Source organism: Carcharodon carcharias, chromosome 19, assembly GCF_017639515.1.
Source record: "Carcharodon carcharias isolate sCarCar2 chromosome 19, sCarCar2.pri, whole genome shotgun sequence".
NCBI classification, from domain to species: domain Eukaryota; kingdom Metazoa; phylum Chordata; class Chondrichthyes; order Lamniformes; family Lamnidae; genus Carcharodon; species Carcharodon carcharias.
In genome coordinates, this window is record NC_054485.1 from 96,249,393 (window position 1) to 96,276,197 (window position 26,805).

Sequence of the window (26,805 nt, forward strand, 5' to 3'; positions counted from 1 at the left end):
GTTTGTGGGAGTTTGTTATGTGCCAATTGGCTGCCATGTTTCCTATAATAAAACAGCGGCAACACTCAAAAGTACTTCACTGGCTGCATTTCACTTTGGGATGTCCTAAGGCTCTTTCTTTTTTCTCTTAGACCATTCGGCCCATCGAGTCTGCTCCACAATTCAATCATGGCTGATAAGTTCCTCAACCCCATTCTCCCACCTTCTCCCTGTAACCTTTGATCCTCTTACCAATCAAGAACCTATCTATCTCGGTCTTAAATACACTCAGTGACCTGGTCTCCACAGCCTTCTGTGGCAATGAATTCCATAGATCCACCATTCTCTGGCTAAAGAGGTTTCTCCTCATCTCTGTTCTAAAAGGTCTTCCCTTTACTCTGAGGCTGTGCCCTCGGATTCTAGTCTCTCCTACTAATGGAAACATCTTCCCCATGTCCACTCTATCCAGGCCTTTCAGTATTCTGTAAGTTTCAATCAGATCCCTCCTCATCCTTCTAAACTCCATCAAGTATAGACCCAGAGTCCTCAAACATTCCCCATATGTTAAACCTTTCATTCCTTGGATCATTCTTGTGAACCTCCTCTGGACTCTCTCCAGGGCCAGAACATCCTTCCTGAGATACGGGGCCCAAAATTGCTCACAATATTCTAAATGTGTTCTGACCAGAGCCTTATAAAGCCTCAGCAGCACATCCTTGTTTTTATATTCTAGTCCTCTCGAAATGTATGCCAACATTGCATTTGCCTTCCTAACTACTGACTCAACCTGTAAGTTAACCTTAAGAGAATCCTGGACTAGGACTCCCAGATCCCTTTGCACTCCAGATTTCTGAATTCTCTCCCCATTTAGAAAATAGTCTATGCCTCTATTCTTCCTACCAAAGTGCATGACCTCACATTTGCCCACGTTGTATTCCATCTGCCACTTATTTTCCCATTCTCCCAATCTGTCCAAATCCATCTGCAGCCTCCCCGCCTCCTCAATACTACCTGTCCCCCCACCTATCTTTGTATCATCTGCAAATTTAGCCAGAATGCCCTCAGTTCCGTCATCTAGATCATTAATGTAAAAAGTGAAAAGTTGTGGTCCCAACACTGACCCCTGCGGAACTCCACTAGTCACCAGCCGCCATCCTGAGAAGGACCCCCTTATGCCCACTCTCTACCTCCTGTCAGACAGCCAATCTTCTATCCATGCTAGTACCTTGCCTCTAACACCATGGGCTCTTATCTTACTGAGCAGCCTCCTGTGCGGCACCTTGTCAAAGGCCTTCTGGAAGTCCAAGTAGATAACATCCATTGGCTCTCCTTTGGCTAACCTACTCGTTACCTCCTCAAAGAATTCTAACAGATCTGTCAGGCATGACCTCCCCTTGATGAAACCATGTTGGCTTTGCCCTATTTTACCATGCACTTCCAAGTATTCTGAAATCTTATCCTTAATAACGGACTCTAAAATCTTACCAACGACCGAGGTCAGGCTAATTGGCCTGTAATTTCCTGTCTTTTGCCTCACTCTCTTCTTAAACAGCGGGGTTACATTAATGATTTTCCAGTGGTCTGGGACCCTCCCTGACTCCAGTGATTCCTGAAAGATCACCACTAACACCTCCACTATCTCTTCAGCTATCTCCTTCAGAACTCTGGGGTGTAATCCATCTGGTCCAGATGATTTATCCAAATTTAGAGCTTTCAGTTTTCCCAGCACCTTCTCCTTGGTAATGGCCACCGTCCTCATCTCTGCCCCCGACTCTCTTGAATTTTGGGGATTTTACTCATGTCTTCCACCATGAAGACTGATGCAAACAAGTTATTCAGTTCCTCTGCCATTTCTTTGTTCCCCACTACTACTTCTCCAGCGTCATTTTCCAGCTGCCCAATGTCCACTTTTGCCTCTCTTTTACCCTTCATATATCTAAAAAAAAAACTCTTGCAATCTTCTTTTATATTACTGGCTAGTTTACCCTCATATTTAATCTTCTCCCTCCTTATTTCTTTTTTAGTTGTCCTCTGATGGTCTTTGTAGGCTTCCCAATCCCCTGGTTTCCCACTGCTCTTCGCCGCATTGTAAGCTTTCTCTTTAGCTTTTATGCTGTCCCTGACTTCCCTTGTCAGCCATGGTTACCTTGTCCTACCTTTAGTATGCTTCTTCTTCCTAGGGATGAATTTTTGCTGTGTCTCCCAAATTACTCCCAGAAACTCCTGCCATTGCTGTTCCACTGTCTTTCCTGCTAGGCTCATCTCCCAGTCAATTCTGGCCAGCTCCTCCCTCATGCCTCTGTAGTCGCCTTCATTCAAGTGTAATACCGTTACATCTGATTCCAGCTTTTCCCTCTCAAATTGCAGGGTAAATTCAATCATATTATGGTCACTTCCTTCCAAGGCTTCCTTCACCTTAAGCTCTCTTATCAAATCTACTTCATTACACATCAGTAAATCTAGAATTGCCTGTTCCCTAGTGGGCTCCACCACAAGTTGCTCCAAAAAGCCATCTCGTAGACATTCCACAAATTCCTTTTCTTGGGATCGACTACCAACCTGATTTTCCCAGTCTACCTGCATATTGAAATCCCCCATGCTCACTGTAACCTTGCCTTTCTTACACGCCTTTTCTATTTCCTGGTGTATCTTGTGCCGCACATCCTAACTACTCTTCAGAGGCCTGTACATAACTCCCATTATGGTTTTTTTTTTTTCCTTTGCGGTTCCTCAACTCTACCCACACAGATTCTACATCATCTGAACCTATGTCATTTCTTGCTATCAATTTAATTTCATTTCTTACTAACAAAACAACCCCACCCCCTCTGCCAACCTGCCTATCTTTTCGATAGGATGTATATCCTTGGATATTTAGCTCCCAGTCCTGATCCCCTTGCACCCATGTCTCCGTGATGCCCACCACATCATAGCTGCCAATTTCAATCTGTGCCACAAACTCATTTACCTTATTTCGTATACTGCATGCATTCAGATACAACACATTCAGTCCTGTACTTTCCGTCCCCTTTCTCATTGTCATCCCTTTATCTGATGTGCTTGAAGTTAGATTCCTAGCCCTTTCCAAATACAGAGCTATTTTGTGTTCTGAAGACTTTAATAGCCTCTCCTGGGCTCTTCTTTCTTTTCAGTTTTTTTCATAATTTTCCATGAAGTTGAATCCATCCCCCACATGCTGACCTGCTGCTTTGTTTCCCATTAGTCATACTTCTTGGAGTTTTACCCTTCCCTTCCCCCTCACTTTCTAGTTTAAAGTCCTGTTGACCACCCTATTTACCCTTTTCGCTAGAACATTGGTCCCAGATCGGTTCAGGTGGAGACTGTCCCAACGGTACAGATCCCTCCTGTTCCAATCCTGATGCCAGTGCCCCACAAAATGGAACCCCTCTTTCCCACACCACTCCTTTAGCCACGTGTTTACTTCCCTTATTCTCGCGTCCCTATGCCAATTTGCACGTGGCTCAGGTAGTAATCCGGAGATTATAACTCTTGAGGACCTGTTCTTTAATCTAGTTTCTGATAATCCCCAAACAGGTCCTCTTTCCTAGTCTTACCTATATTATTTGTCCTATATTATTTGACCACAACAACTGGATCCTCCCCCTCCCTCTCCAATATCCTTTCAAGCCAGTCAGAGATGACCCTCACCCTGGCACCGGGCAACATACCATGTGGGACTCTCGATCCTGTTTACAAAGGATGCTATCAATTCCCCTAATTATAGAATCCCCTACAACTACCCACTTGTCTTTTTGCTCCGCCCTCTTGAATGGCGTCCTGTGCCACGGTATCGTGGTCAGCTGGCTCATCCTCCCTACAGCCCTTTCCTCATCCACACAGGGAGCAAGTACCTCGTACCTGTTGGACAAGGTCAAGAGCTGAGGCTCCTCTGTTCCTGAACACAGGATCCCTCTACTTGTCTCACTTGCAGTCACACCCTGCTGACCCTGAACACTGACCGAACTTGAGGTACTTAATCTACCGGGTGTGACCGCCTCCTGAAACAAAGCGTCCAGGTAACTCTCACCCTCCCAGATGTGCCGCAGCGTTCGGAGCTCGAACTCCAGCTCATCAATTCTGAGCCAGAGTTCCTCCAGCAACCAACACTTGCTGCAGATGTGGTCACCGTGGCTCGCAATGGAATCTGCCAGCTCCCACATCATACAGCTACAGCACATCACCTGCCCAGCCATCTCAACTTAGATAATCAATTTTTTTTTTTCAAATTTGGTGCAGATTCCCTACCAACCAATCAGGTCACAGCTTTCCTGTGATATCACTTCTTCAGTTTTGGCTTCAGTTACCCTGTGCCCCGAAGTCACCGCTCCGGTGCTCCTCCCTCCAAGTTTGCTCCCTGGAGACAAGGCCGCGAATCCCCGAGGTAAGCTAGATTTATACTCACCGCTCCAGTGCTCTCTGTTGGATGCTCTTCCTCCAGTTGAGTGCAAGAGTCCTTCTCCTCGATTCCCTCCTGAGTCGGGATGGCTGCGGTGACTTCTCCCAGAATGCTTCAGTCACTTCTCACCAGCACCCTCTGTTGGATCCACCAGCGCTCTTCTTCAGCCAGGTCTCTTCTTAATCACACAAATTGACTACTTTTTTTCATTTCTGCGAGTGACATTGACCACATGTATCCCCCAATCTTAGTTGCCATGACAACTCAGTCATTTGTTCAGCCATGTCAAAGGATTGATGACTGAATTTGAAGCCAAGCGTAGACCAGACCCAGGTAGGGTTGGCAGATTCCCTTTCCTGAGGGGTGTCAGTGAAACATTTGGGTTGTTGTGACAGTTTTCAGTCTGTTTTATCTGGTGAAATGTTTTATACTGGGTTAATTCTGTCTTTTCCTTAAATTACAGGCATTCCACCAGAGCAGATTGTAATCATTGTTGCATCGTTTGCAGGACTGATACTTTCTTTAGTGCCTTTTATTGGATTAATTCGTCTGTGCTGGTTTAAGAGAAATACCAGGCAAGGTATTTGTCAAATAGTCTAATGTGCGCTTAGGTATGAATACACAGGCTCCTCTTTAAATTAGTTGGGATTAACTTGATCTTTTAACATAAACATGTGCTTTACATGAAGAGATTGGAAAGAAAGAAACTAAACCAATTGCAGAGATAAAAGCAAAAAACTGCGGATGCTGGAAATCCAAAACAAAAACAGAAACAGAAATACCTGGAAAAAATCAGCAAAAAAAGGCTCTTCTCCACTGATGCTGCCAGACCTGCTGAGTTTTTCCAGGTATTTCTGTTTCTGTTTTTGTAAACCAATTGCATTTGTCCTGTCAGGCTCAATAATGTATTTTTGCATGTTGTGAGGTGGTTTCCTCTTTGTATTGACAATGAAGAGCTGATTTAATTCAGGAGCCTCCCCTGATCTGATTCCAAAGAGAAGGAATGGGAAAAATGCCTTTTGGAAGGGGAGGTGGGAGGTCTCAATTCACTTGAGTTCAACACTGCAATCTGTCACACCCCCAGAGTATCGCCAAGTGGATTTACAAAGAGGTTGGGCTTGGAAATGGGTCTCAGTTGGTCCTGGTGATAGTGACAGTAGCAGAGGCTACCTTTGGCCCTGATAGCAAAAGTCTGCCTAGGGTCTGTTGGCAGGGGCCTCCCCAGGCCCTGTTGGCAGGGGCCTCCCCAGGCCCTGGTGGTTAGCAGGACTCCATTTGAAAAAGATAGTTTTCCCTTGGACTTTGTGAGGCAAGTTCCACATGAATGTGATGGGGAAGGGTTTTCCCTTGGACCTAGTAAATGGACATGCCTCACATCCAGTGGTAAGTGGTTTCTTGGACCTGGCTCAGGGGCTGCAAGGGAGCTCCTGGGCCTCTTCTACCCTTCTCCAAAATATATGTTTTACATTATGGGTATTTGGAGAATTCAAGAGTAGGCAGAACTTCTCTCCAAGAGCAGACCGTAAGCATCTTTGCAGAGTTATAGCTCTGATTGGCCAGCAGCCTTGGAAGCAAGATCTCATCAAGAAGAGCACCGATGGATGGGAATGTACACATCTGATTGGGAGTTAATCCCAATAGGGCTCTGGAGAATGGCCACAGTGGTGTTTCTACTGGTTCTGTGGCCTGTGGATGGGCCTGCCATGGCCATTAAATTCAGCACTTGCTGGGGTCTCCACTTAATCCTGCTGCAATTGAGTTTGTGGAGCTTCTTCACTTTACTGCCCTAATATGTGGTCCATTGATGAGTGGTTGGTTTGCCCATGACTGTGATACCCAGTAACGCCTACAGCCTGTCCAGCCCAGAGGCCACCACTGTTAACCAGTTACACTTTGCCCATTGCCATATGTATAATTCACTTTCTCATATGTTAGTCTGTTGTAAAGTAGATTATAGTGGATTTCAAACAACTTTTATGTTTTTCTTCATTTCCCCCATAGCGTCTTTGAGACAATATAAACTTTTGTTTCTGAGCCTGTTCAGTAGTAACATTTTGTCTCTTGTTGCCATCTTCACTGCCCTCGCTTTTTGGATTGTGCTTAAAGGTACGTGTACAAAAGATATTCTTTATTTACTTGAAAGTAATCAGTTAAGATGAGGCAAGCTAGATTTGCAGAGTAATTAGAAAAGAATGATTAGTTTGGTCAGTACATAGTAAGCTGCTTTACATAGGTCAACCTGTATGTGTGGCCCTGGCCCACACAACCTTCAGCCAGGCACAGGGAAGCCTGTTTGGTTTTGTAGACTTAAGGAAGACTTTGGTCTTAGTGTCAACCATAGGACTACCCACAGCCAATAAAAGCATATCATCAGCATCAGAGAGATCTTTGTGGTTCTCAAATACCCATCATTAGGTTAGATCATAAGGTCAGCACGCAAACTCCTAGTAACAATGTTATCACAATATTAGCACCTTCATACCAAGAAACTTAATCATTGTTGGATTAGTATCCTGGCATTCCCTACCTAACACCACCATAAAATCACCAAAAACTAAAGACAGCAGTCTGTCAAGTAGAAGAGCCATCATCACCTTCCCTTGGCAAGTAGGAATCGAGAATAGATGCCAACTTGTCAATGTAACCCAAGAACAAATACATAAAATATATAAGCCAGTGTAGGGCAATGAACTTCCTGTATTCGTTCCTGGGATGTGAACATTGCTGGCAAGGCCAGCATTTGTTGCCCATCCCTAATTGCCCTTGAACCTACCTATGAATGTACAAATTAGGAGGAGCAGTAGGCCATTCATCCCCTTCAGCATCCTCTACTATTCAATAAGATCATGGCTGATCTGCTTGTAGCCTCAACTCCACATTTTGCCTACTACTTATGACATTTGGCTCACTTGTTATTTTTTTAAAACTCATTCATGGAATGTGGGCTTCGCTGTTTGGGCCCGAATTTATTACACATCCCTAGTTGCCCTTTAGAAGGTGGTGGTGAGCTGCCTTCTTGAACCGCTGCAGTCCATGTAGTGTAGGTACACCCATAGTGCTGTTAGGAAGGGAGTTCTAGGATTTTGACCCAGCGACAGTGAAGGAACGGCCGATATATTTCCAAGTCAGGGTGGTGAGTGACTTGGAGGGGAACTTCAGGTGGTGGTGTTCCCATCTATCTGCTGCCCTTGTCCATCTAGATGGTAGTAGTCGTGGGTTTGGAAGGTGCTGTCTAAGGAGCCTTGGTGAATTCCTGCAGTGCATCTTGTAGATGGTACACACTGCTGCTACTGCGCATATGTGGTGGAGGGAGTGAATGTTTGTGGATGTGGTGCCAATTAAGCATACTGCTTTGTCCTGAATGGTGTCCAGCTTCTTCAGTGTTGTAGGAGCTGCACTCATCCAGGCAAGTGGGGAGTATTCCATCACATTCCTGACTTGTGCCTTGTAGATGGTGGACAGGCTTTGAGGAGTCAGGAGGCGAATTACTCGTCCTGCTATTCCTAGCCTCTGACCTGCTCTTGTAGCCACAATATTTCTATGGCCAACCCAGTTCAGTTTCTGGTCAATGGTAACCCCCAGGATGTTTGCAGTTGGGAATTCAGTGATGGTAATGCCATTGAACATCAAGGGGTGCTGGTTTGATTCTCTCTTGTTGGACATGGTCATAGCCTGACACTTGTGTGGTGTGAATGTTACTTGCCACTTGCCAGCTCAAGCCTGGATATTGTCCAGGTCTTGCTGCATTTGGACATGGACTGTGTCAGTATCTGAGGAGTCATGAATGGTGCTGAACATTGTGCAATCATCAATGAACATCCCCACTTCTGACCTTATCATGGAAGGAAGGTCATTGATGAAGCAGCTGAAAATGGTTGGGCCTAGTCAAGAATCTATCTAATTCAACCTTAAAAATATTCAATGACTGTGCCCCCACTGCTCTGTGGGGAAGACAGTTCCAAAGTTTCATTACCCTCTGAGAGAAATCATCTCATCTCATCTCTGTCTTAAATGGGAGACCCCTTATTTTTAAACTCTGTCCCCTAGTTCTAGTCTTTCCCACATGGGGGAACTTCCTTTTAACATCCTTCTCATCCCTCAGGATCTTCTTTGTTTCAATAACATAACCTCTCAATCTTCTAAAGCCCAATGGATACAGACCCAGCTATCCAACCTTTCCCTATTTGATAACCCCCGATCTCAGGTCTCACCAACGACTTGTAGCAAAACTTCCCTACTTTTATATTGAATTCTCCATGCAATAACAATGACATTCCATCTGCTTTCCCAATCACTTGCTGTACCTGCATATTAACTTTCCCTGATTCATGTGCCAGGACACCCAGATCCCTCTGTACCTCAAAGTTTCACAACCTCTCTCCATTTAACTGATTTCCTATTTCTATTCTTTTCTATTCTTCCTACCAAAGTGGGCAAGTTCACATTTTCCCACATTATAGTCCATCTGTCAAATTTTTGCCCACTCAATTAACCTATTTATGTCCCTTTGCAGACTCCTTATGTGCTCTTCACAACTTTCCTACCTATCTTTATGTCATCAGCAAATTTAGCAACCATACGTTTGGTCCCTTCAACCATGTCACTGATATAAATTGTAAATAGTTGAGGTCCCAGCACTGATTCCTGTGTCACTCTACTCATCACATCTTGCCATTCTGAAAAAGACTCATCTATCCCTACTCTCTGTTTCCTGTTAGTTACCCAATCCCCTATACATGCTAATATGCTACCCCTTACACCGTCAGCTCTTAGTTTGCATAGAAATCTTTATGGCACCTTGTCAATTGCCCTTGAGAAGATGGTGGTGAGCTGCCTTCTTGGACCACTACAGCCCATGTTGTGTAGGTACACCTACAGTGTTGTTAGGGAGGGAGTTCCAGGTTTTTAAAGGGACCACAATATAATTCCAAGTCAGGATGGTGTGTGGCTTGGAGAGAAACTTGCAAGTGGTGCTGTTCCCATGCACCTGCTACCCTTGTTCTTCTAGGCGGTCGTGATCACAGGTTTGGAAGATGCTGTTGAAAGAGGTTTGGAGAGTTGCTGCAGTGCATCTTGTAGATGATACACACTGCTGCCAATGTATGTTGGTGGTGGAGGAAGTGAATATTTAAGATGGTGGATGGGGTGCCAATGAGGCACAACAGACTTGTCCGCAAACTTATAGCTCATGGAATAAAAGGGATAGTAGCATGATGCATACGGAATTGGCTGAGTGACACGAAACAGAGTAGTGGCTAATGAATGTTTTCGGGCTGATAGAAGATTTTTCCTGGTATATATTATTACTGTTATGATATGGCAAGTGGTATATGCCAGGCTGACCAAATCCACAAGGGAAACTTGACAGAGCTATTACAACAATTTTGCAATATGTATTTATTATGAGAAGGCTTCTGCACTGAAGCCAGCAGTCACGAGTCCACTACCACCTTTAGAAATTTGAAAGAATAAATTAAAAGATTTATTAACAAAAAAACCAAACTTAAACATATGCACAAGATTACAGTTACACAGTTATAACAATTCCCAAAATTTCTACTTAACCAGACTTCCAACTAGGCACCCCCTTAAAGGCAACAAAAAGTCTAAATAGATTCCAAATTTATAATGTATTCCAACAATTTTACCACAAGCACCCACTGGACAATTGGCTTCCAAAGGCTTTTAACACAGCTCTAGTGACTGAAACAACAAGCTTCTTCAGGGTGGCTAGAGGCTTTTTCGAAGTCTGTTTTACACAGTCACCTTTCAGATCTCATATACCCACACCCACACACAACATTCCATCCTTCTTTAAATATATTTCTCCCTCTTTTGTTTGTAAATCCTAATGTTTCAATTGGCCTTTAAAAGTTACTTTTCCCAGAATATAAAATCTTGCATGTTATCATTATGGGTCAGCACTTTTGGGAAAAATCAACGTAATAACTTTGCCCTATTTATCCTGTCAGCTGTAAACATTTTCCATGTCTCTTTGAAAATACACTTTTCTAAAAATGCAAATTTTATTCACACAATCCCTGCTGAGAATTCCCCCAAGCTTTACTCATCTCCATTTCAAACGCCTGTTTTACACCTCAGTCCTTTGATAATTTAAACTTTGCCGCCTTCCCATCTCTAATTTAATTAAATCAGCCACATGCAGAACCACAACCACACACACATAAACTTACTGTAAAATATTACACAATAATATTATGAAAAACATAATCGTTTCCAGACATTACCTAGACCTTGGTGTGCAAGATGTGATTTTAGCATTTATGGATGACATGAAGCTTGGAATTATTGTGACCTGTGAGGAGGATAGTGTAGAACTTCAAAAGACATAGCCAAATTGGTGGAATGCACAGACAGATGCCAGATGGAGTTCAATGTGAAAAAATGTGAAGTGATTCATTTTGGTAGGAAGAATATGGAGACACAATATAAAATAAAGGCTACAACTCCAAAGTGGGTGCAAGAGCAGAGGGACCTGGGTGTTTTGTGCATAAGTCATTGAAGGTGGTAGGAAAGGATGAGAATGCAGTTAATAGAGCATAGAGTATCCTGGGCATTAATAATATAGGCATAGAGTACATGAGTATGGAGATTATGTTGAACATGTATTGGACACTAGTTCACCCTCAGCTGGAGTATTGCATCCAGTTACGTGCACCACACTTTAGGAAGGACGTGAAGGCATTGGAGAGAGTGCAGAAAAGATTCACAAGAATGGTTCCAGGGATGAGGAACTTCATTTATGAAGATAGATTGGAGAAGTTGGGACTGTTTTCCTTGTAGAAAAGAAGGCTGAGGGGATATTTGATAGAGGCATTCAAAATCATGAGCGGTCTGGACAGAATACATAAGGAGAAACTGTTCCCACTCATGAAAAGATCAAGGACAGGAGGGCACAGAATTAAGGTGATTAGCAAAAGAAATATGAGAAAAAGCTTTTTCATGAAGTGAGTGGTTAAGACCTGGAATGCATGGCCTGAGAGTGTGGTGGAGGTAGATTCAGTCAACATGTTCAAAAGAGAATTAGACTGTTACCTGAAAAGGAAGAATGTGCCGGTTTACAGGGTCAAAGGAGAATGGCACTAACTGAATTATTCATTCACAGAACTGGTGCAGACATGATGGGTCGAATGACCTCCTGCACTATAAAAATTCTGTGATTGTGTATGACCCCAACCAGTGAAGAGTTTTCCATTGACTTCAATTTTGCTAGGGCTCCTTGATACCACACTCAGTAAGATACTAGCTTGATATTAAGGCCAATCACTCCCACTTCCACCCTTGAGTTCAGCTCTTTAGGACCAAAGCATTAATGACGTCTGAAGTTGAGTGTTTTGCAGAACCAAAACTAAGCATCGATGAGAAAGTTGTTGCTGTCAAGTGCTGCTTGATAGCACTGCCAACGATACCTTCCATCACTTTGCTGATGACTGAGAGGAGACTGAAGGAGCAGTAATTGAGTAAATTGAAGTTGTCCTGCATTTTGTGGACAGGACGTACCTGGGCAGGTAGAAATGGGGGGAATATCTTGGCTGGGGTGCAGCTAGTTCTGGTGCTTAAGTTTTCAGTGCTACTGCCAGATGGCATCAGAGTCCATAACCTTTGCATTACCCAATGCCTTCAGCCATTTACAGATTCATAAACATATACAACACAGAAGGAAGCCATTTGGCCCATCGTGTCCAGGCTGGTCAACAAAGATCTGACCATACTAATCCCATTTTCCAGCGCTTGGCCCATAGCCCTGGAGGCTATGGCAATGCAAGTGATTTCCTGATTTCATGTGGAGTGAATTCAGTTGACTGAAGCCTGGCATCTGCGATGCTGGGGATCTCGGGAGGAGGCCAAGTTTGATCATCCACTTGGCACTTCTGGCTGAAGATGATGAATGTTTCAGCCTCATCTCTTGCTCTGATGTGCTGGGTTCCACGGTCATTGAGATCCAGCATATTTGTGGAGCCACCTCCTCCCTTTAGGGGTTTAATTATCCATTCATGACTGAATGTGGCAGGACTGCAAAATTTTGACCTGATGCATTTGTTATGGGATCGCTTTGCTCTATCGCATGCTTCTCCCTGTGACGTAGATTCACCAGGTTGGCATCTTATTTTTGCATCTGCCTGCTGCTGCTCCTGACATGCTCTCCTACACTGCTCATTAGTGCACACTATTCATTTAACCTCCCATTATGAACCTGCAGATTAACAACCACTATGTTGAATCATTGGTTTAGGTGCTGCCCCCATGTCTGTGGTTGCCATATGCTTTGTGGCCATTCTGTTAATTTTTGCTGTGACTGCAAGTATCGCTATTTGGAATCCGGACTCTATTAGAAGATTCCTGGGAAACACAAGTAAAGAGGAGTTACTTTATCATACAAAATTCCCAATCCTAAAAATGAAATGGTCTCATCTAAATCAATGCATTGTCTACGCTTGACAGGTTTTCGAGCTTCACTTGACGTAAGCGGCATTATATGTTCCTTTATCGTGATCGCCATCTCAGTTGTAATCCTAGCAGAAGAGATCCAGCAAAACAGTAAGTTTACTGTCAGCGCTTTATTACTCCTCATAGTGTTTCAACCAGTTGATTTCACTTCTGAGTAATCAGTATGTTATCAGTGGGTTTTGCCCATGAATAGCTGGACCGTATAGAATAGAGAGGCCCCAAGTTTGTATTTTTCTTCTATTCATTTATGGGGTATGGGCATCGCTGGCTAGGCCTGCATTTAATGCCCACCCCTAATTGCCCTTGAGAATGCTATCCATCTAGCATGGATAGAATATTGGCTGTCTGGCAAGAGACAGAGAGTGGGGATAAGGGGGTCCTCCTCAGGATGGCGGCCGGTGACTAGTGGAGTTCCGCAGGGGTCAGTGTTGGGACCACAACATTTCACTTTATACATTAATGATCTAGATGACGGAACTGAGGGCATTCTGGCTAAGTTTGCAGATGATACAAAGATAGGTGGAGGGACAGGTAGTATTGAGGAGGCTGGGAGGCTGCAGAAGGATTTGGACAGATTGGGAGAATGGGCAAAGAAATGGCAGATGGAATATAACATGGGGAAGTGTGAGGTCATGCACTTTGGTAGGAAGAATAGAGGCATAGACTATATTCTAAATGGGGAGGGAATTCAGAAATCTGGAGTGCAAAGTGACTTGGGAGTCATAGTCCAGGATTCTTAAGGTTAACTTGCAGGTTGAGTCAGTAGTTAGGAAGGCAGATATAATGTTGGCATATATTTCGAGAGGACTAGAATGTAAAAGCAGGGATGTGCTGCTGAGGCTTTATAACGCTCTGGTCAGACCACATTTAGAATATTGTGAGCAATTTTGGGCCCGTATCTCAGGAAGGATGTTCTGGCCCTGGAGAGGGTCCAGAGGGGGTTCACAAGAATGATCCCTAGAATGAAAGGCTTAACATATGAGGAACGTTTGAGGTCTCTGGGTCTATACTCGATGGAGTTTCGATGGATGAGGGGGGATCTGATTGAGACTTACAGAATACTGAAAGGCCTGGATAGAGTGGACGTGGGGAAGATGTTTCCATTAGTAGGAGAGACTAGGACCTGAGGGCACAGCCTCAGAGTGAAGGGAAGACCTTTTAGAACAGAGATGAGGAGACACTTCTTTAGCCAGAGAGTGGTGAATCTATGGAATTCATTTCCACAGAAGGCTGCGGAGGCCAGGCCATTGAGTGTATTTAAGACCAAGATAGATAGGTTCTTGATTGGTAAGGGATTCTAAGGTTACAGGGTGAAGGCGGGAGAATGGGGTTGAGAAATTTATCAGCCATGATTGAATGTCAGAGCAGACTTGATGGGCCGAATGGCCTAATTTCTGCTCCTATGTCTTATGGAGAAGGTGGCGGCAGTGAGCTTCCTTCTTGAACCGTTGCAGCCCCTGTGGTGTAGGTACACCCACAGTGCTGTGAGGGAGGGAATTCCAGGATTTTGACCCATTGACAGTGAAGGTAGGGCGATATATTTCCAAGTCAGGAAGGTGAGTGGCTTGGAGGGGAACTTCCAGGTGGTATAAAGAGGAAATGAGGATGGATATAGATAGGTTGAGTGAGTGGGCAAGGATCTGGCAAATGGAGTTTAATGTGGGAAAATGTGAAGTTATTCACTTTGGCAGGAAGAACAAAAATCTAGAGTATTACTTAAACAGAGAATGGTTGCATAATTCTGAGTTGCAGAGAGATCTAGGTGTTCTAGTTTATGAGTCACAAAAAGTTAGATTGCAGGCACAGCAAGTAGTTAAGAAGGCTATTGGAATGCTATCCTTTATTCCGAGAGGGATTGAACATAAAAATAAGGATGCCATGCTTCAGTTACACAGTGCATTGGTGAGACTGAACCTCAAATACTGTGTGCAGTTTTGGTCTCCTTATTTAAGGAAGGATGTAAATGCATTGGAGGCAGTTCAAAGGGGGTTTACTAGATTGATACCTGGAATGAGAGGGTTGCCTTATGAGAAAAAGTTGGACAGACTGGGGTTGTTTCCACTGGAGTTTAGAAGAGTGAGGGGTGATTTGATTGAAGCATATAAGATCCTGAACGGCCTTGACAAGGTGGATTGGAAAGGATGTTTCCCCTTGTGGTTGAATCCAGAGCTAAGGGGCACTGTTTTAAAATTAGGGGTCGCCCTTTTAGAATAGAAATAAGGAGAATTTTTTTCTCTCAGAGGATTGTGCGACTTTGGAACTCTCTGCCTCAGAAGGGGTGGAGGCGGGGTCATTGAATATTTTTAAGGCAGAGGTAGATAGATCCTGGTTCGGCAAGGGAATCAAAGGTTATCAGGGTTAGATGGGAAAGTGGAAATCGAAACACAAGATGATCACCCATGATCTTATTGAATGGTGGAGCAGGCTCGAGGGGCCAAATGGTCTGCTCCTGTTCCTATGTCTTATGTTCTTAAGTTCCCTACTGCCCTTGTTCATCTAGATGGTAGGGGTTATGGGTTTGGAAGGAATGCCCATAGAGAGCAGTAGCAGGGAGGCCGCAATTGACTTCAGCCCTTTCCCTAACCCCCCAGCCACAACTCAAATTAGGGACGGTGAGATTGGCTAGATTCCCAATCTTAATGGCCATTCAACCTACATCGAAGTTGATGGAGAATAACATTGAGCAGAGTGTAAATCTGGCAATCCACCCAGTTCCATGGGTTTCCCAGCCAATGAGTTAGACTATAATCACCCACTGTTTGTGAAGACTTGAGTGAAATGGGACAATCTGAGACAGTACTTCAACCAAATGCCAGGCTAACAGATGAAGGAGATTGGTTAAAACTGGTTGCAAAAAGTTTGGGATGTGAGATACCAGCAGGCGTTCTTCACTTAAGGAATAATTGGTTCCTGGAATAATCTTTAAGGTAAGACAGTGGACCAGACATCTCACACTCACACTGGGGTCAGTTAGATGGAGTGGTGTGAGAATGTGTGTCTATAGTCAAGATGAATGGGCAAAAATGGGCAAAAACCCTTCCTTATTTGAATTAATCGTAAAATCATGGAACGTTCCAGCACAGGATCAAGTCTTTTGAACCATCAAGTTTGCATAAATAGATTGACCCGTTCTTTTAATTCCCTACATTCTTTAACTTTCCTTTTTTTGGGATCTTGCATTGTCAGTCTGAGAGAGCAGATAGGACCTTGGTTTGATATTTCATCCAAAAGCCTCGGCCCTCTCTGAGTACTGCACTGGAGCACCAAGCTAGTCTTTGTGCTCAAGTCTTTGGAGTGGGTCTGGAACCCACAACCTCCTGGCTCTGAGATGTGAGTCATAACTGATAGTTATTGAGATAGGAAGGATTCACCGAAGGAGGAAAGCTGATAAAAAAGAGAACACTCTTTGTTCAAAAGGCAGATTTTTGCCTTTGGTGCTGCAAGTACAAACTTGACCAGAGTGAATTATTGTTGATTGAAGCACCAGCCATTTATGGTTTGTTCAGTTAAAATTAATGGACATAAAATCATGAGCAGCTCGTGCCTGAATCTGCAGTGATCATGTCTACCACACCCAGCTCCTACCCTGTGCTGAAGGGGAGGATCTCTCATGAAGTATTTCTATATAAGGTGCATTATTTCCAATTCTTGGCTCTAGAGCTTCTTCAGTTTTCATCACTTCACCATTGATGGCTGTACCATCAGCTGCCTTGACCCAGGAACTCCATCCCTCTGCCTCTCCATGTCTCTTTCTTCCTCTAACATTGAAGCAAACAATGTCTGAAGGTACGGAAGGAGCCAATTAAGTTCATCCTGTCCATGCTGGCTGAAAAAGAGCCTAATCCTATTTCCCAGCTCTTGGCCCATATCCCTGTATATTAAGGCACAGTTAAGCACCTCCCCAAGTATCTTTAAATGCAATGAGGGTTTCTGCATTTACCACCAAGTGAGTTCCAGACCTCCACCATCCTCTGGGTGAATAAATTCCTCATCAACTCCCCTCTAATCCCCTGCCAGTTACTTTAAGACTAAGCTGTTAGCCATTGACCTCTCTGTTAAAGGAAATAGGTTCTTCATATCTGCTCTATCGAGGTTCCTCATAATTTTATATGCCTCAATTAAATCTCTCCTCATTCTCCTCTGTTCCAAAGAAAGCAGACCTAGCCTTTTCAATCCAATTGAAGATGCTCCTTAAAACTCACCTCTTTGCCCAGGCTTTTGCTCAGCTGTCCCAATATTTCCTTCATTAATACTGCAGAAGCTGATAAACTGCAGTAAGAACAAAAAAATACTGGAAATTGTCAGCAGGCCAGGTAACATCTGTGGAGAGAAACAGAGTTAATGTTGTGGGTCGGGTGAGGAGGTGACCAGGTGTGTAGATGAGGGTAGTGTAGTTGATGTAGTTTATATGGATTTCAGCAAAGCCTTTGACAAGGTCCCACATGGAAGACTTATAAAGAAGGCAAATGCACATGGGATACTGGGTAATTTGATAAGGTGGATTTAAAATTGGCTTAGTTGTAGGAGACAGAGGGTGATGACAGAAGGATGCTTTAGTGACTTGAAGCCAGTGTCCAGTGGTGTACCATGGGGATCTGTGCTCGGTCCCCTATCATTTGTCATTTATATAATTGACATAGATGACTATATTGGGGGTAGGATTAGTAAGCTTGCAGATGACACAAAGATTGGCCAGGTGGTTAACAGTGAGGCTGAGTGTCTTGGGCTACAGGAAGATATAGACGGGATGGTCAAATGGGCAGATAAGTAGCAGGTGGAATTTAACCCTGAAAAGTGTGAGGTGATACACTTTGGAGGGAGTAATTTGACAAGGAAGTATTCAATGATTGGCATGACACTAGGAAGTTCTGAGGAACAAAGGGATCTTGGTGTGTGTGTCCATAGATCTCTGAAGGCAGAGGGGCATGTTAGTGGGGTAGTGAAAAAGGCATTTGGGACACTTGCCTTTATCAATCGAGGCATAGATTACAAAAGTAAGGAGGTCATGTTGGAGTTATATAGAACCTTGGTGAGGCCAGCTGGAGTACTGTGTACAGTTCTGGTCGCCACATTATAGGAAGGATGTGATTGCACTGGAAGGGGTGCAGAGGAGATTCACCAGGATGTTGCCTGGGATGAAATATTTAAGTTATGAAGAGAGGTTGGATAGACTTGGGTTGCTTTCGTTGGAGCAGAGAAGACTGAGGGGCAACCTGATCGAGGGTACAAGATTATGAGGGGCATGGACAGGGTGGATAGGGAGCAGCTGTTCCCCTTAGTTGAAGGGTCAGTCACAAGGGGACATAAGTTCAAGGTGAGGGGCAGGAGGTTTAGGGGGGATGTGAGGAAAAACTTTTTTACCCTGAGGGTGGAGACAGTCTGGAATGCGCTGCCTGGGAGGGTGGAGGCAGGTTGCCTCATATCCTTTAAAAAGTACCTGGATGAGCACTTGACACGTCATAACATTCAAGGCTATGGGCCAAGTGCTGGTAAATGAGATTAGGTAGGTAGGTCAGGTGTTTCTCACATGTCGGTGCAGACTCGATGGGCCGAAGGGCCTCTTCTGCACTGTGATTCTGTGACCTTTCATCAGTTCTGATTTTTGTTTTACATAATATTTCCTACTGTAGCTCAGTATCAAGTTTTGTTTGATATCGCTCCTGTTTTGCACCTTGGTGTATGCTATTCTGTAAAAGTGCTGTGTAAATTCAAGTGGTTATTTGCTATATTCTGGATGGGGAGATATTCAATGTAAATTAACTCAATATGTTCACTCTTGTATCTTTTCAGATCAAGGTTGCCATGTTATCATTTTGGCCTGGAGTACACTGGCCCCATTAATGGTGCTCCTTGTTATAATCTTTTCAGTGTACTTTGTAATATGGCGCTGTAAGTATCAGAATGCAAGAGTGTAAGAATGCATCCAAGCATTCATCAGTCTGGTCAATTTATAAGGAATTCAGCCATAATGAAAGCTTTAACCAGCGATTCTCACTACCGCTTTAATTTCTAAAATGGAACGGTTGCAAAGAAATCTTGTGAATATGTTACACATTCTCTGTCTCTTCGCACAATATCATTGTGCTTAAGACACGGACTGAAAGTATAGGCAGCTTGTACAATCTTAGGGTTGTTGTTATCTTATCAGATTGCTTATCGGATGGTTGTTACTGGATGAATAGAGATTTCCTCCAATTAAATATTGAGACCATTTGTTTTGGCCCTCGCTCCAGATTCTGTTCCTTAGCAATCGATCCCATCCTTCTCCCTGGCAACAATCTGAGATTTAAGGTAGTTTTAACTTGCAGCAAATCCCATTCCCCTATTCACCACTGTGCTTGCTGACTGTAAGGGATCTATATTTGTCTTCACCAATCTTTTTCTCTTCATATACCTATAGAAACTTTTACAGTCAGTTTTTATGTTCCCCGCATGCTTACTCTCTTACTTTATTTTCCCCTTCTTAATCAATCCCTTGGTCCTCCTTTACTTAATTCTAAACTGCTCCCAATCCTCAGATCTGTTGTTTTTTCTGGCCAATTTGTATGCCTCTTCCTTGGATCTAATACTGTCTCTAATTTCCATTGTAAGCTGTGGTTTGGCCACCTTTCTTATTTTACTTTTGCATCAGACAGGAATAAACAATTGTTGCAGTTCACCCATGTGCTCTTTGAATGTTTGCCTATCCATTGTCATCCCTTTAAGTAATGTTTCCCAATCCATCATAGCCAACTAAATAGTGGAGGGGAGGGTTCACAGGATGGCAGCTTTGGAAAGTTAAAGAGAAAGGGCAAGGCAATAGAGCTGGGTAGCGATATGGGTAATGGTAAACAGAATGTGACAAAAAGGGACAGGGTGTGTCAACATATGAATGCACCAGCAAATGAGAAAAAATGTGAGGTTGCCAGTTTGACAGGAAAAATTGTTTAAATGGAGAGAGACTGAGGAATCCTTCAGTCCAGAGGGCTCTGAGTGTCCTCATACATTAATCACAGAAAATTAACATGCAGGCAGAGCAAGTAATTAGGAAGGCAAATAGAACATTGTCATTTGTCAGGAGGGAATAAGAGTATAAAAGTAGGGAAAACTTGCTCCATCTGTACAGGGCATTGGTGAGACCCCATCTGGAGTACTGTGTTCAGTCTGGCCTCCTTACTTAAAGAAAAATACACTTGCATTGGAAGCTGTTGAGAGAAGATTCACTAAGCCAAATCCTAGGATGACGGGTTTGTCTTATGAGGAAAGGTTGAGCAGATCGGGCCTATACCCATTGGAGTTTAGAAGAATGGGAGGTGATCTTATTGAAACATTTATGATTCTGAGGGGACTTGACAAATAGATGCTAGGAAGATGTTTCCCCACATGGCGGAATCTAGAACTAAAGGGGAAAATTTTAAGATAAGGGGTCTCTAGATTATGAAGGAGATGAGGAGGATTTACTTCTCTCAGAATGTTGTTAGTCTTTGGGATCCTCTTCCACAGAGAACAATGGAGGCTCGGTCATTGAATATATTCAAGGCTGAGTTTAACAAATTTTGGATTGATAAGGAAGTCAAGGGTTCTGGGGGACAAGCAGGAAAGTGGAGTTAAGGCCACAATCACAACAGCCATGATCTTATTATATAGGAATCAGGAGCATGAGGCCCCTCAAGCCTGCTCTGCCATTTGATAAGATAATGGCTGATCTGTTGTGGCCTTAACTCCACTTTCCTGTCTACCCCATATCCTTGACTCTCTTGTCAACCAAGAATCTAACTCAGCCTTGAAAATATTCAGTAACCATGCCTCTATCAGTCTCTGGGGAAGCAAATTCCACAGACTAATGACTGTCTGAAAGAAAGAAATTCTCCACATCTCTGTCTTAAATGGGAAACCCCTAATTTCTAAGCTGTGTCCCCTCATTCTGGTCTCCCCCTCAGGGAACCATCCTATCAGCACCCACCCTGCAAGTCACCTCAAGACCTTATGTATTTCATAAGATCACCTCTCATTCTTCTAAACTCTAATGGAAACAGGCCCAACCAGTCCGATCTTTCCTCATAAGATAACCCCATCGTCCCAGGAATCAGTCGAGTGAACTGCTTCTAATGCAATTAGATCTTTTCTTAAATATGGGGACCAAAAAGGTACACAGTACTCTAGAATCGACCTCCCCAATGCCCTGCACAAATGGAGCTAAAATTTCTTACTTTTATATTCCATTCCCCTTGCAATAAATGCCAACATTCCATTTACCTTCCTAATCACTTGCTGTGCCAGGACACCCAGATTCTTCTGTATCATAAAATCAAAATACTGCAAATGCTAGAAAGCTGAAACAAAAACAATAAATGCTGGAAAAACTCAGCAGATCTGACAGCATCTGTGGAGAGAAAGACAGAGTTAATGTTTCGAGTCCTTATGACTCTGAAGAAGCGTCTGCTCTGAAGAAGAGTTACATGGACTCGAAATGTTAACTTTGTCTTTCTCTCCACAGATACTGTCAGACCTGCTGAGTTTTTCCAGCACTATTTGCTTTTCCTTCTGTACCATAGTGGTCTGCACTCTCTCTCCATTTAAATAATATACTGCTTTTCTATTTTGCCTGCCAAAGTAGACAAGTTCACATTTTTTTAATATATTCATTTACAGGATGTGGGCTTCGTTGGCTGCGCCAGCATTTATTGCTCATCCCTAATTGTTCTTGAGAAGTTGGTGGTGAGCTACCTTCTTGAACCGCTGCAGTCGGTGTAGGCGCACTCACAGTGCTGTTAGGGAAGGAGCTCCAGGATTTTGACCCAGCGACAGGGAAGGAACGGCAATATATTTCCAAGTCAGGGTGGTGAGTGGCTTGGAGGGGAACTTCCAGGTGGTGATGTTCCCATCTATCTGCTGCCCTTGTCCTTCTAGATGGTAGTGGTCATGGGTTTGGAAAGTGCTGTCTAAGGCACCTTGGTGAGCTCCTGCAGTGCATCTTGTAGATGATGCACACAGTGCCATTATTCGTTTTGCTCCGCCTGCCAAATTTTTGCCCATTTACTTAACCTATCCATATCCCTTTGCAGAATGCTTATGTCCTCCTCACAACTTAATTTCCTACTAATTGTCATCAGCAAATTTAGCAACCATACATTCGGTCCGTTCATCCAAGCCATTTATTGAAGGGCAGAGCAAGCTCAGTGGGCCAAAAGGCCAACTTCTGCTCCTATTTCTTATGTCCTTAGGGACAATCCTCCAAGATGGTGGTTCTGGATTGTGAGGGGAAGATTTAGAAGAGATGTCAGGAAGGATTTCATGCACAGCAGTTGTGATCAACAAAAGGAATCATTATCAGGAAGGAATGGGTGATCCAGACCAGGACACTGCACTCATATAAATAAAATGCTGGAGGAACATTGGGAATGTAATAGGTTTCCAGGAGAATGAGATCAAATGGACTGAAGGACATTTTCCATTTGTACCCCTCTTTTAAAAATACAAATGCACAAAATGAAATTTTCAGCTGCCTATCTCTGGAGAGGAAGAAGTGGAGAGCCTCCTGGGCTGGGAGCAGAAATCAGAAATTGGGAAATGAGCTCCCACGTGGTTGTCCGCCCCTTCATTTTAAATGCTTGGAATGTTGTAGGCTGTGGGCTGGGACACGGATTGAGCTTTGACTGAGAGTGCTGATTCAGAACTTAACTCTTGTGAATCAGAATGAGAGGCAGACTTTCTCCCAGGGGAGTCTCGCACCCTGTGAGCAGTGACGTGATGAGAGAATAGATTTTCTGTTCTGACTTCCAGTACACATTGATTCTCCAAGCCCAGGAATTTCTATCCAGCAAAAGTCACAGGCTGGATGTGCACAATTTCCTGACATGCACCGAATGAAAGTCTCCCTTCATGTACTTTGTAAGATCACACAGTAAGGTGCCTTTCCATTTAATGGTTCAGCCCTTTCTCACTGACTGGACCAGTACATTCCCCAAGGCAACTAATCAGAGATACCATCAGCACTTACTGTTCAAGTACAGATGTGGAAAACCACACACACATGGACCAAAAGTATTCAAAAAAAATCATGAGACAGATGCATCATGTGACAATATTCTATCAAGGGTTGGACTTTCTAAAAGATCAATTTATTCATTATAGGTGGAGATGGTGCCAGAAGTCAAGGAGAACAGCAGGTATTTATTATTAATGTGAATTCAGATTTCTACACTTTTGTGAACTCTTTACTATGGCTGGTTTAAAATGGGCACATAGTATCACTGAAACACACACAGACCAGAGGGAATATTCCCCGTGTTTATAATGTCACTTATACATATAGAGACCAGCGCAAATCTTCCATCTGCATTTATGTCACTAACAAAGATACACCAGGAGTAACTTTGGCCTCTAATTTTCGTGAATGTGTATGATATGTTTGGTGGATCTCATTAAGTGTATGTTATCTGTTATTGTTACATCATTCCTGTGTCTATACTTGTTAGCCATTTAATTTATGCACATTTATTATCATTAGGACATTTTATTCCCAGTTTGTATCTGGTTTGGAAGATTGTTGTCTGTTTAGATCTTTTCCGTTTCCACTATTTGTTTCGCTTATCTCTCTCTCTCACTCTCGCTGTCTGTATCTCTGTATGCCTCTGTTTGTCTGTCTGGCTCTCCAGTGTCTGTGAATAGTTGGTCATTGCATATAACAAATACACTTATTTTACTTTAGGGTGGTAGAGAATTGCAGAGCCTGAATGGCATCAATGCAGATCAGGAACCTGAACCTGAATACTTACAGCGCTCTTAGAGAGGACACATCGGCAGTCATTTTCTGACTTGTCACTGCCAGCGAAAAGCTTCTGCCTTCTAAAAGGGTAAATTGGAATTGTGTCTCTATTCCTCAGCTATGGACTGACTGGATCCTCTCATTTTGAAGACTTCAGTGTTACAACCTTGCTGCCTGATTTCAGACTATGTTTCTTTCAGGACACTGTTCTCAACCATTGTATTAAACACAAACCTCTGGTACAAGGAACAGCCACATCAGACTTTGAGCATCTTGGCAGGGAAACCCCTCCATGAAGTGGGGCCAGTGGCATCCCCTTAACATTAAGCTTGATTTTGCTCAGATTGGCGAACGAATGGAGCCAGTTGTTTATTAAAGTTGCACTTGCTCATTGACATTCTATGGGGTTTTGCAAGATGTGTTGCTGTCAAGGGGACATCCAAATGATACTCCAATCTCTGCTTTGCAAGCATTTATATGTCTCCTTAACCAATCAGGTTGAATATTTGTGTATCTGAAACTGGAGAAATGAGTTGGAATATTGAGTTTAATGTCAAACCACATAAAAAAGCCAAGTAAGGAGAGGGCAAAAAATATTGGATTAAGGCAGGGAACAATAAACAAGCCAAAACACAAGTGAGAAGAAAAATATTCACAGATTTTAAAAACTCCAAAAATAATTAAAATCTGAAGGAAAGACTCCACACTCACTAAAGTTGATTTTCAGTGCTGGAGAGGGTGTCTGGTCATAATGAAGACTTCCCATACTGTTAAAGGAATAATTGAACTGGGATGACATGTCTTAACATTTGATGATGCATTTCATCCAGACCTACAACATCAGTACAGGAAATTCAGACTGTGCAATGCATTTGAATAGGGAACCAGATGTGAGATGCCATTTTTGCACAATTTGGGAAGGAGGCAGCCACAGACAGCAACACCTACATTTCTGCATTTGACCATGCATCTTCATTCACTGTTTGCCGTTAGCCTCGCCGTTATGTTTATAGTAAAATCTGGCCCAATATGTTTACAGCTTTGCTAAACTGCACAATTTCCAGAATGAGATGCCCCACTATTGCTGTGTTGTTCAAAGTGTTGGTTGAGGGAGGGAGTTGGCCACGATACAGAGAGAACGCCATGCTCTTTGGAGCTGGTTCAGCACTTCCTTTTCAAAGGCAATTTGACTTAGTCAGCAATCTTAAAAGAAAGAGTTTTAAAAGAAACCATGGCACCTGGCATTGGTGAATGTCTCACCTAATAGCCAACTGATAGTAGCTGATGAAATAGTCAATGAAATTAACTGGAATTCCAATTCTCTTACATTTATCTCTATGGCTGGGATTTTATGGCAGCAGGATTTTACAGTCCAGCCAAATCCAACGGAGTTTAGAACGGCACAACTCATTTTATGGCCCCGGCCCCCGCCTTTGTTTTATTAGGTTAAAATAGATTTACTGCTGAACCTGGATAAGCAATGACCCAGAATTTGCTGGAGACAGGTAACTCATATCATGCCCTGTTTGTTGCCTTCAGGATAAAACTGAAAAAGTTTTGTGTTGCAGGTTGCTGATGAGGGCAACAGGGCATTTGGGATCTTGAAGAATGATTGGAACAACAGTCCATGTCCTTAATCAATGAGATTTTTAAGGATTAAACAATAAGTGAAATGATGGAGGAGAAAATTGGGGTGAATTAGAATGAACTCAGGTACATTAAAATTAAAATGAACTTAGATACATTAAAAAAAGAGGAAAGGAAAGATTAGATTAAAAGACTGAGGGAAGAAGGCAGAAAGGAAAAGCAGGAAAAAGGTGCTAATTTTGAAATGGCCTGTAACAATTTACTGCCTCTGAATGAGAGTCAGTTTCAGTTTTCCTTTTCTGGGTCATAGAGGTTGAGGGGCAATGCTGTAATATAAATCTCATCGTTAAAAAGTAGTTATGCTGTTAAGTAGCAGCCCAGAGTTTCTACTGAGTTTAATAGGTAATTAATACACAAATATAGAAACTTCTTGAAATGCGTGGTGGTGGGTGCATACTGTTTTGTTTTCAGTTTCTGAGATTGTGTGTGAAAGTGAGAAATTTTCCTGGCCTCTGTCAGCAGTGTCTGTGTTGTATTTGTTTTTGGTGCATGCAGCATACCTAATCTGTTCACAGAACAAAACATCAGCTTGCCTCTGTTGAAAGCATCAAGTATTTTATTTCTTTTCTTATCGATGAGTATATGCTGTTTTTGATGTGTTGATTGTTTGCACTATTTATATATACATTTAATGTATGTATATAATATATGTACACACATGAATATTATTTTAGGGAAACTTGGGTCATGTTTTTTGTTTTGAGCTGAATTAAGCTGTGAATAATTTTTGGGATCAATTATTGGGTACAACAGATTTGACGATTTGAGCTCACAAATGATTACAGCTGAATTTTACCAGATGAATGGGGCCCACTCCCATGTCGGGGTAAAAAGTGGGGAGGAGCGAATGGCCTATGGGCCTGCTGTGCAGGCTCCTAATGCTGCCAGCCCAATCAGAGTGACTCCAAAGCCTCAACAGCGCCATTGGGAGAGGTGGTCGCTGCTGAAGACTGCAGAAGAACCTGGGAGCTGAGCCAGTAGGAGGAAAAGAAAATTCAAAGTCAATATGCAAAGGTTCAGAGGGAAAACCCTGCTGGGGTGGTCCTCAGGGCCAGGGTGCTGCCTACCCTGTTCACAGCACCTTCTGTGACCCACGGATTCCCTCCTCCCCATCCTGCTGCTGGGAGGCCTCTTTTATGTAGCTGGTGACCTCCTCCTGGTGACCATGACTACAAGAACAGGTCAGAGGCTAGGCATCCTGCAACAACTAACTCACCTCCTGACTCCCCAAAGGCTGTCCACCATTTACAAGGCACAAGTCGGGTGTTGTTGGAATATTCCCCACTGTCCTGGATGAGTTACAGCTCCCACAACACTCAAGAAGCTCGCCACCATCCAGGACAAAGTAGCCTACTTGATCACATCCCCAAACATTCACTCCCTCCACCACTGATGTACAGTGACAGCGGTGTGTACCGTCTACAAGATGCACTGCAGGAACTCACCAAGTCTCCTCAGACAGCACCTTCCAAACCCATGACCATTATCAGTGGTCTCTGCCATAAGTTAGCTTGGTCACTTGTGTTTTTATGGTAAAATAAAACAC

The 26,805-nt window shown here is 43.2% G+C and overlaps 1 protein-coding gene across 1 annotated transcript in view; it reads left to right on the forward strand.

Annotated features, from left to right (window-relative positions):
• Nucleotides 1-24,695, forward strand: part of LOC121291396 — a 45,498-nt gene extending 20,803 nt beyond the window's left edge. The window contains exons 5-11 of the mRNA XM_041212501.1: nucleotides 4,860-4,976; nucleotides 6,398-6,502; nucleotides 12,651-12,770; nucleotides 12,860-12,955; nucleotides 18,656-18,754; nucleotides 22,979-23,013; nucleotides 23,556-24,695. Of these exons, the coding sequence (XP_041068435.1) occupies nucleotides 4,860-4,976; nucleotides 6,398-6,502; nucleotides 12,651-12,770; nucleotides 12,860-12,955; nucleotides 18,656-18,754; nucleotides 22,979-23,013; nucleotides 23,556-23,633 (650 nt within the window). The 3' untranslated portion in view covers nucleotides 23,634-24,695. The remainder of the gene's footprint in view (nucleotides 1-4,859; nucleotides 4,977-6,397; nucleotides 6,503-12,650; nucleotides 12,771-12,859; nucleotides 12,956-18,655; nucleotides 18,755-22,978; nucleotides 23,014-23,555) is intronic.
• Nucleotides 24,696-26,805: the final 2,110 nt, after the last annotated feature.